Genomic DNA, 10,790 nt, shown 5'->3' with positions numbered 1-10,790 from the left:
TCTCACGATTCTGAAGGGTTTTGATTTTAAGGAAAATGATGAACAAATTGTTTAGGTTTTTTTTTGTGAATGTTGGGATTTATCCGTGTTTGAGGTTTTGATGTTTGATGAACAATGTTCTTCTAATAATTTCTGATGGGTTTGTAAAATTAGGAAAATGATGAACTAGGGTTTTGGTTGTTTTTGCTCTGCGGCTGTTTTCTTGATGATTTTTGACCTTATCCATTGTCAATTCTCATTAACAGGATTTTTTTTCCAAATCCGACCCTTCCGTGGGATTAGGGTTTCAGGATATCTCAGTTGCAAGTTCTTTTCTAATATGGTATGTTTCAAGTTCCAACCAATGTTTTGTCGTTCTACAATATTCACTGTTAGATTGTTGTGTTATGAATCTTGGTACAAAGACTCTTTAGTTTGGCTGAACCGGCTTTTGGTTTCTGTTTGATTTTGTTTTCTGCAGGAACTTTTTGTGGTGGTTATGTGGATTGGTTAGTAGAATTTTGTGGGAAGTGGCGGTTCGAGTCAGTGATGCAGCCTGTTATAACAAGCTGAAGGTGCATAGACTCTTAATTTTTCTCTCTTATCTTCTGAACTGATGCAGAGTTATTGTATGGCTTGAACGGTAATGTAAACTATTTTGAATGTTGATTTGAATGTAAATATGGTTGATTGAATTCTGGATTGGGTTTCAAGTAGGATATTGAGGTGTTATGGGTGAGTCATTGATAGCAATTTGGTTTCACTAATTGATGATTTGAAGTAACTAATTGATCTTTTACAATCAGTATTTAAAGTACATTTTGCATACTGTATTGGTGGTGTGGGCCTGTAAAAAACCAATTGAAGAAGTTTTTAACATTATACTAATTCATTTGAGCTTGCTAAATTCTATTCTTACATTCATTGAGAGTAAACATTAATAGCTGCAGGTTACAACTAGCACATGTGGTGATTTGCAGCAAATCATCGACATAACATGACAGGTAAAGCTGAGGAAGACACAACATACGTAGGTTGAGTTGATTAGTGGAGTAGATACGCTCAACATGTCGTGGAATCTAACAAGGCTGAATGTGGCTCCCATACATAAATGCGTCTTTTATTTTCTTTCTATTTCACATTCTTTTGTTGGTAATTGGAATATGTTAACAAAAGTGATACACATGAATCATGCAGGTCGTGGAGAATTTAAATGTAGCCGGAGTGGACCGTGCATATATGTGTATTGCCCTGTCTCCGACTAAGGTGTTATTTATGGAACTGCTGGATGCTTCTCCTTACTGTCTTTCAATTGAGTTAGTATTTCTAAGGTGTTATCTATCTTTTGATCTTCATAATCACATGAACCTCTTTATTTGTTGTATCAGATGATACTCATGTGTATAGAGAAGCACTTTATAACCACATGAATCTCTTTAACAACTAAGGCATGTCCAACTTTTGATTCAAAATTTGTATAATTTACTGTGGAAAGTATTTTGTTTAATGTGTTCCCATTTTCTTTTTCTATCATTTGTTTAACGTGTTCTCAATTTCTTTTTCTATCATTTTGATGTAATTATTATTGTAGTCGGTGAAATGGGTGAAGAAGCTGAAAAATATGCTTTCACGGGCCTTTTAAGGAGTCTTATTATTGCTCCAACTAGAGAACTTACACTTCAGGTAATTGTCAAGGCTTTCTGTTCATTTGCATAGATAATTGTCAGTTGCTTGAGTGTTATTGTTTAAAATGATATTACGTTCTTGGTTTTGTATTGTTTGCTACTTTTAAGATTCTCTATTATAGTTTGCACTTAATTAGTTTATCTTTCAATGAATACTATTCTGCTTCTGTATTCTAAGCAGGCTCACAACTCTACAACTAAGGTAGGGATTCAGGTCTTTATGTTTGTATTTGGTTTTTTAGTCTAATGACTTACAAGTTTTGTATTCTTCTGTTTTATTTTGATATGTTCAAAGTTTTGTATATCATTTTCTTATAACCCTCCTATATATATATATATATATATATATATATATATATATATATATATATATATATATATATATATATATATATATATATATATATATATATATATATATATATATATATATATATATATATATATATATATATATATATATATATTTCACTTAAGTTCAGTGTTTTAAAAACCGGACCGGACCGGCCGGTCGAACCGAGAACCGGCCAGGTAACCGGTCTGGTTCAATAGTCAGATCGGGTATGCCATTAAACCGGTGAAAACCGGAAAATCGGCGGTTTAATTGCTTTTTTTTGTTTTTTTTTAAATTTTTTTTTAAACTTTTTTTTTAATATATTTAGTAGTGTATTACTTAAATAGCATTCTCATATAGTTTTTTTCGATAGTGACAAATTAAAAACTTTATTGTCTATTTGTTATCTTTGCTAATAAATTTTCTTAAATAGCATAAACATATTGAATTTTATTTGATTTTCTTTTTAGGAGGATCCTATTTTGAATTAAATTTGGTACACATTGGAGTTATTTTGTTATAAACTATTCAATTAAATTATGTTGTAATTAGACTTTGTTTAGATTATGTTGTAATTAGACTTTGTTTGCAATTAGACTTTGTAATTTTTTACTATTTTGTTATGTGTGATACCTTTGTTTAAAATTTGAATTTAAGTTATGAAATTGTGAATTTATGATATGATATTTTTAAAAAGTTTAAAAACTAGTTATATTTTTTTAGAGACTGAATCATCCAGTTCGACCGGTTTTATACCTATATAATGACAGATCTATTCAACCGAGTTATCCGGTTTAATCCGGTTTGGTCGTGCGGTTCGACCAGTGACCCAGTGGTTCAATCGATAAACCAGTGATCCAGTACCCTCACCGGTTCGATGACCGGTCCGGTTTTTAAAACACTGCTTAAGTTACTAAATTTACTTATGCGCCAATAGCATCCATGATCCAACGCAGAAGGGTATGTATCACTTAAACTTATTAGAGATAAGAAGAAAGTTTTTTCACTATAGAAGAAAAACTATAACAGTATCTTTGGTAATCACCGGCCTTGTACTGTACAAGAAACACATGATTCAACTTTTTGTCGGGGACTTTTAGAAATGTGAGTTTAATTATGTATGTAATTTATATACCAAAAAATAAAGTATTTTTAATTTAAATATTTTAATGATTTAATATATTATTTTTATTTGTCAATTTTAAATTTTTATATTTATTAATAATTTTGATGATGATCAATTATAAAAAACAAATTTTGATCTTATCACAACTTAAAATTTTTATTATCGCTTTTAAAATTAACAAATATTTTGGTTAGATAATTTTGTATTTTTTTCATTTCATTTTTATTATATCTTTAAAAACAAATGCACATGCAAGCGTACAGGTAAGCATGTCAAAATCTATGTGAACGCACGGGTAAAACCAGTATCGTGTGAACGCACGGGTAATTAGACCAAAATATGTGTGAACGCGCGGGTAACACACCAGTATCGTTTGAACGCACGGATAAGCAAGTCAAAATCCGTGTAAACGAACGGGTTTTAACATTTTTTTTTACAATTAAAAAAAATAAAAATAAAAATATTTAAAATAATGTATGAATCCAATTTATATACAAAAGAAAATATTAAAACCAATTTATTATCTCTAATAAATATAATAAACTATTTTAGCTCGATAATTTTGTCTATTTTTCACAATTGTTTTTTACAAAGTATCTGTTTAATAGTTTTTTTTAAGAATAGAAGTTTTTAAAAACTTATAAAATTATAATTTTTTTTCTTCTTTTTTCAATAATATTTTGATATTTTTTTAATTTGTTTGAATTCTCATAACAAACTGGTGACATATTCGCGGCCCACACTAGAACCCGTGCGAACGCACGAGTTTCCCACTAGTAATATAAGAAAATTAATAGCTGTGGAAAAGTCAAAAATACCCTTATTTGAATTTTTGCCACCACATTAAAATTGTGGTTTTTTGGTCTTTGTACCATAAAGTTTTTAATTTTATTATTAAAATAATATAACTCTTATATTTTATCAAACTTATCAAATCTCTCTATTCTCTATTTTTTTTTTCTCTTTCACCACTTTCTCACTTCTTTCTTCCACAAAAAAAACTGTTATTGATATATTTTTTTTATATACGAAAAATGGTATTTATGATCGAAATATTTTTTAGTAAAAAAATGATATACGGGAAAAATTTATTCAAAAAAACTGTTATTGATCTAAATATTTTTATATACGAAAATTTAATATTTATCCAAATATTTTTATAAATGATACCTAAATAAAAATAATATTTGTATACGGAAAAAATCTATTATTTACAAAAAAAATGGTATTTATGATTCAAATATTTTTTATTCAAAAATGATATACGGGAAAAAAATCTACTATTGATCTAAATATTTCTATATACGAAATTTACTATTGATTCAAATATTTTTTTAAATGATACCTAAATAAAAATGAAATTTGTATACGGGAAAAAATTTATGATTGATCTAATTATTTTTATTTACGAAAAATGTTAGTATTTATGATCCAAATATTTTTTATTCCAAAATGGTATACCGGAAAATAATCTACTATTGATTTAAATCTTTTTATATACGAAATTTACTATTGATCCAAATATTTTTTTAAATGATACCTAAACAAAAATGAGGTCTGTATACGGGAAAAAAATCTATCATTGATCAAAATATTTTTATATACGAGAAATGGTATTTATGATCAAATATTTTTTATCCAAAAACGGTATACGGAAAAAAATTTATTATTGATTTAAATATTTTTTTGTACGAAAATTTAATATTGATCCAAATATTTTTGTAAATGATACCTAAATAAAAATAATATTTGTATTATTATTTACGAAAAATGTTATTTATGATCCAAATATTTTTTATTCAAAAATGGTATACGGGATAAAATCTACTATTGATGTAAATATTTTTATATACGAAATTTACTATTGATCCAAATATTTTTGTATATGATACCTAAACCAAAATGAAGTCTGTATACGGGAAAAAATCTATTATTAACTTAAATATTCTTATATACGAGAAATGATATTCATGATCAAATATTTTTGATCCCAAAATGGTATACGGGAAAAAATATATTATTGATCTAAATATTTTAATATACAAAAAATTTAATATTGATCCAATTTTTTTTTATAAATGATACCTAAACAAAAATAATTGTATACGGAAAAAAAATCTATTATTTATGAAAAATGGTCTTTATGACTCAAATATTTTTTATTCAAAAATGATATACGGAAAAAAATTTATTATTGATCTAAATATTTTTCCAAATATTTTTGTAAATGATACCTAAACAAAAACTAAGTCTGTATATGGAAAAAATCTGTTATTGATCTAAATATTTTTATATACGAGAAATGGTATTTATGATTAAATATTTTTAATCCAAAAATGATATACGGGAAAAAATCTATTATTAATCTAAATATTTTTATATACGACATAATCAATTATTTATCTAAATTTCTTTTCTTTTTTAACATTTTTATTTAAAATAAATGATATATCCAAATTCGCGTAACCGAACAGAACCCATGCCTATGCACGAGTTTGTTACTAGTTCTTAAAATAAAAACGAAAGTCCCAAGGTAGCGTGTGTAAAGCAAAAATAAAAATAATTTGCAAATTTATCTATATTCCGTCTACTCGACGACATTGCCTTTCCCACCTCAGCCGTAGAACAGCGCAATCCATAAACCCTCAACTCCAAAACCTCCCTGAAACCATGTCCGACCCCAAAAACACTGACCAATACGGCGTCCTCCTCTACTACAAATACGTCGATATTCCAAACCTCAATGACCTCCTCACATTCTACCGCTCCAACTGCTCCTCCCTTTCCCTCCTCGGCCGCGTTCGCCTCTCTCCCCACGGCGTCAATGTCACCGTAAAATCAAATCCCCACTCTTTCCTCTCTCTTAACTATCCCCTCTCATTCCAAACTCGTTCTCATCCCCTTTCTTTTCATTGCAGGTTGGCGGCAATTTATCCGCTTTGGAACAACACATCGAAGCACTCAAAGCCAATAGTACTCTATTTCACGGCACTGATTTCAAGCTTGCAACTTGTCATCAACCATTGAACGACGACGTTGCCAAGGAGTGTGGTTTCACTTCACTCTCGATTCGTATTGTTAAGGTTAGTATAGTATCACTATTGTTATTTTTTAATTGCTCCATTCTATATTGTTATATACTTATTATTATTGCTCCTGATGTGGAATTTGCAGGAATTGGTTACTCTTAGTTCTCATCCACTGTTAAATTCGCCAGAAATCTCAAATGCTGGAACACATTTATCAGCACTTGAGTTTCATTCTACACTTCATAATGCTAGTAACTTGAGATACACTTGATTCATGTGTTTTTCATTTGTTATATTGTTTTAATTTCACTTGTCACAAATATATTGTTATATAGGTGCTACATACGTCCAAATGCTATAGAATTTGGTTATATTGTTTGGGGAGGTGATTTTGAAATCTGAATGTTATTTTGTATGATTCTGTCCTTTTTTTGTATAGATAAAGAGAGTCCAGAAAACGGCCTTGTTTTACTTGATGCAAGGAATCTTTATGAAACAAGGATTGGGAAATTTCATGCACCAAATGTTGAAACTTTGGATCCACAGGTTAGACAGTACAGTGATTTCTCCTCGTGGATAGATGATAGAAGTGAGCAGTTGAAAGGCAAAAATATCCTCATGTGAGTTCTTGCTTTGAAACTCTCTGGTGGTAACTTTTGGTTCAAAATTAGTCTTCTTATTTCAATATATGATCTAGTAAACATGTAACTAGTGATTGTGTGTAGGGGGGTAGTGTTTTCTGCGACGCTATCATTTTTATGCTTGAGTTACATATAATAATCTATTGTATGTACTTTCACTTGTCTGTTACAGGTATTGTACTGGTGGAATCAGGTGTGAAATGGCATCAGCATATATTAGGTCAAAAGGTGCTGGGTTTGAGAACGTGTTTCAGGTAAACTCCTTGTATGGAAGCAAGAAGAAGTTATGATTAATATCATAGATTTGTATTTGTATTGTGTTCATACTTTATAATGAAACTACATTTGGGAACAAAGGAATGACAAACAAACATACTATCAGTCGTAAATCGTAGTGAGTTTGATGTCAGTTTGCAATTCAATTCAATACGATGAGTGTTGAAATCTTGTGGCAGTGTATCCTTTTTTATATGAAAAGATTATTATTAAACGTGGTCATGAATGTATCTATGCTAATAGGCAGTATTTCTTGTTTTTAATATAATTAATTGCAGCTATTTGGTGGTATTCAACGGTATTTGGAGCAATTCCCAGATGGTGGTTATTTCAAAGGAAAGAATTTTGTTTTTGATCATCGGTATGTCTTTATTTTCAAATCTTTTAGGCATGAATCTGTGCATAATTTGTAATTCTGTCAAGGATTGAAATATTGATATATTACATTAAGGCAAAGGTCTGCGGACGAAATCAATTAAGCTATGGGTCGCCGAGACTCCGTTACCAATTAACCATAGAAATTATTTTTTAACTGATGTTATGGTTAACCTTATTTGACTAAATTGAATTCGTGAACTGATTATTCAACGTGGTCCTATATCGTTTGAAATAAATATTGAATTTGGTCCTCGACAATAAATCATTTCTATGGCCCTTGTATAGCTCACAATTCCAGGCTACTTAGTTTATATGCATATATCATACAAGCATCAAATAAAAGGCAACCTCTATGAAGAGTAAAACTAACTTTTATATTTGCATGCATAATCCCTCCAAATTACAACTTTTGCTTTGCAATATTAATTTAGAGAAGCAAGACATACCATCGTGATATTATTGCTCCACTGTTTTGTTCACTCGGTGACAATTTCAACTTGCTGCATGTGGTGACAATTTCAATTTGATTTCTGTATTTTTTTTTTTTTTCCGGGGGGACTCAGTTGCTATTGTCTTTTGGTAATATAACATAACCAACGGGGCTTTCACTACAATGACGGATTCTTTATCTACCTACACTACTAAGATTATCCTGTAGTGAATAATCTTGGTTTGGTCAAGATTATAAGGGTAGTTTTGCAACAATTGAACGTAGTGATTTCTTATTTATTTCTTTTGTGGCTGTAGGATATCAGTTGGAGGTTCAGAGGCTAGTAGTACAATTGGTACCTGTCTTATTTGTCAATGTTCCTTTGACGATTATTCTTCACGTTGTCGATGTGCTTATTGCAGAATGCTTGTCTTGGTTTGTGAGAATTGCCAGGTATGATGTGATATCTTTTATATGCCACTGCTATTGTTTTTATACCTCTACAATTCACACCATTTTGAAGGAGTCGGGGAAAAAATATAAAAGTGAATAGAAGCGAACTGTTAGACATAATGAAGTTATATACTGAATCTAGACATCTAGTGGTCTCAAACATACTGCTGTTTTAGAAAACTAAACTAAGAATTGTTCTCATGAAATTCTAGATTACAGTTTGTCTCTAATTTTGTTTGCTACTAATTAGCCTAACTCGACTGTTGCTTTTGAGCTGGTTTGCTTGTGGTTCTAGATAATAATACTCATGCATTTAGGAAAAAGTTGAATTTTTCTCAACAAGATGATTGCATAAGCGGCATCTTAGGCATTAGGCCTCATCAAAGTTGAGCATCATTCATGCTTGTAGTTGAACATCCTTTGTGCCGAAGCCTTGGCTCCTAATACTGTTTTAAACTATATTCCTGATCCTGAAGTACTAATCTATAAAATACATCCCTTCTTCTCTTCAATATTTTCACTTAGATCTTTTGCTATTCTGTTTCTGGAGCTTTGTCTTTGATTTCTTGCTTCCAATGTTATTATGGTCTACCAGAGCGAATCTGCACTGTATGTTTGTGAGCTATGCCAAAAACAGGGCAAGGCTGTTGGGTCAAAGCAGTTAAATGAAAACGATGATTCAAAAAAATCATTACAAGGTGTCGAGTTCCAAGAATTTTCTTCAGATACTATGCTCTTGCCTCAGGAGCTTAGGGGAGACGGTAAGGTATGTGATCCGTATTTCTTTATCAAATCTGGCCTTCACATGCTTTATTTTTTTAAATCAAATTTCAAATTACTGATTGTTAATTTTACAATTGTCGCAGTGTTCTGAAAATTTTCAAGTCTCCTAAAATCTGAGATATTGGAAAATGAAAACCCATTTATAATTTACCAGAAGTGTTAAATTCCTAACATCCCCATGAATAATGTTTCAGATGTAAGAACCTCGAGAAAACTAAGAATCTTATGCTTGCATGGGTTTCGGCAGAATGCTTCCAGTTTTAAGGGAAGAACAGCATCCTTAGCCAAAAAACTCAAGAAAATTGCCGAATTTGTTTTTATAGACGCACCTCATGAAGTGCCCTTCATTTATCAATCACCTGTTCCAGTGCACCATGCGAATGGTGCATCGTCCTCTTTGCCAGCAAGTCCTCCCCCACCTTTCGAGAATTGTAAGAAGAAGTTTGCATGGTTTGTGGCACCCAATTTTGATGGAAGTAGCGGTGTTGATTGGAAAGTAGCAGATGGTCCATTTGATCCACGTCAATACCAGCAGCAAACTGATGGATATGATATTTCAATATCACACTTAGAGGATGTATTCTCCAAAGAAGGGCCGTTTGATGGAATCTTGGGATTTTCACAGGGAGCAGCAATGACTGCTGTAATCTCTGCACAACAAGAAAAGCTAAAAGGTAAAATGGACTTTAAATTTGTAGTCTTGTGTTCAGGCTTTGCTCTCAATTTGAAGGAGATAGAGTGCACCCCTATCAGGTGTCCTTCTCTTCATATTTTTGGTAATGAACACGGTCAAGACAGACAGATAGCTAACCAAGCAAGCAAGGAACTTGCTTCTCTATACGACGGTAGTTGTTCTGTGATCGTTGAACATGACTGTGGTCACATAATTCCAACTCGGTCCCCATATATTGATGAGATCAAGGCTTTCCTTGGGAGATTTATGCAATATGACTAGCAAAAGATCTGAAGTTTTTGATACTATTCAAAATTTACAATGTTAGTTGAGAAGTTTTGTCTTGTATGTACCATGCCCAAAATCTGTACAATGTCCTATGTTAAAGCAATGCCTTTGTGACACTAGAACGTTAAGAATGCTCTCAAATTTAACATCATAAATTTCATGTCTCCTTGCTCACTAAGCGAACTAAGTACTCTAAGACAATCTCTTGGAGGTTTGAACAGTAGGAATTTGCCTATCATGAATCAAATGTTTTAGGAAGATAAGCTCCTCTTTCATATTCTAAGTTAATATTATTGCTTTCTTTCTCAATTTTTAACTTTGTTTGTTTCAACATAAAAGTTTTTTTATAGACCAATTGGAATGTCTGTGCTAAATTTTATTTGATTTTTAAATTATGATTTCTAGACTGTAATTTATTAAAGATTTGTTTGAGAGTTTGATGGGTATGGGAAGAGAGGAATTTGGAAAAAAGAATTTTTTAAAAAATAGAGAGAAATCTTTAAATTTTTTCAAATTTTTCAAAAGGTTGATTTTGTATAAGAATGATAAATAATGTTTACTGTTAACATATTTTTTAAATACTATAACAATATAAATTATAATTTATATTTGAATAATTTTTTTTTTTAAACTCTTCAAACCTCTCCTCTAATATAATTTTTAAATTAGAGAGATTTTAGTTTTTAAATAAAAAAAAATCCTCCAAAACCCTCTA

At 30.7% G+C, this 10,790-nt stretch overlaps 1 protein-coding gene across 3 annotated transcripts; it reads left to right on the top strand.

Moving 5' to 3' along the window:
• Positions 1–5,678: 5,678 nt before the first annotated feature.
• On the top strand, positions 5,679–10,249 carry LOC131644039 (rhodanese-like domain-containing protein 6). Of its 3 annotated transcripts, none has more exons than XM_058914423.1 (9): positions 5,679–5,956; positions 6,043–6,207; positions 6,299–6,404; positions 6,593–6,773; positions 6,967–7,048; positions 7,349–7,431; positions 8,196–8,331; positions 8,927–9,092; positions 9,309–10,249. In XM_058914423.1, the coding sequence occupies exons 1-9, from the start codon at positions 5,795–5,797 to the stop codon at positions 10,067–10,069; spliced, it is 1,842 nt and encodes a 613-aa protein (XP_058770406.1). In that variant the 5' UTR covers positions 5,679–5,794; the 3' UTR covers positions 10,070–10,249. The 3 variants fall into 3 exon arrangements, with proteins under 3 accessions (XP_058770406.1, XP_058770408.1, XP_058770407.1); XM_058914425.1 differs by having other exon boundaries at positions 8,927–9,097; positions 9,309–9,451; XM_058914424.1 differs by having other exon boundaries at positions 8,927–9,097; positions 9,198–9,335.
• Positions 10,250–10,790: the final 541 nt, after the last annotated feature.

This window comes from Vicia villosa, linkage group LG1 (assembly GCF_029867415.1).
Source record: "Vicia villosa cultivar HV-30 ecotype Madison, WI linkage group LG1, Vvil1.0, whole genome shotgun sequence".
NCBI classification, from domain to species: Eukaryota; Viridiplantae; Streptophyta; class Magnoliopsida; order Fabales; family Fabaceae; genus Vicia; species Vicia villosa.
Note: the sequence above shows the minus strand (reverse complement) of the source record. Positions and strands in the feature narration are given on the sequence as shown.

Excerpts from the sequence above, each read along its gene's own strand:
- LOC131644039 (XM_058914423.1), top strand. The coding sequence starts at position 5,795 with ATGTCCGACCCCAAAAACACTGACCAATACGGCGTCCTCCTCTACTAC. Across the intron at positions 6,405-6,592 it reads TTCTACACTTCATAATGCTA|ATAAAGAGAGTCCAGAAAAC; the intron begins GTAACTTGAGAT and ends TTTTTTGTATAG. Across the intron at positions 6,774-6,966 it reads AAAGGCAAAAATATCCTCAT|GTATTGTACTGGTGGAATCA; the intron begins GTGAGTTCTTGC and ends TGTCTGTTACAG.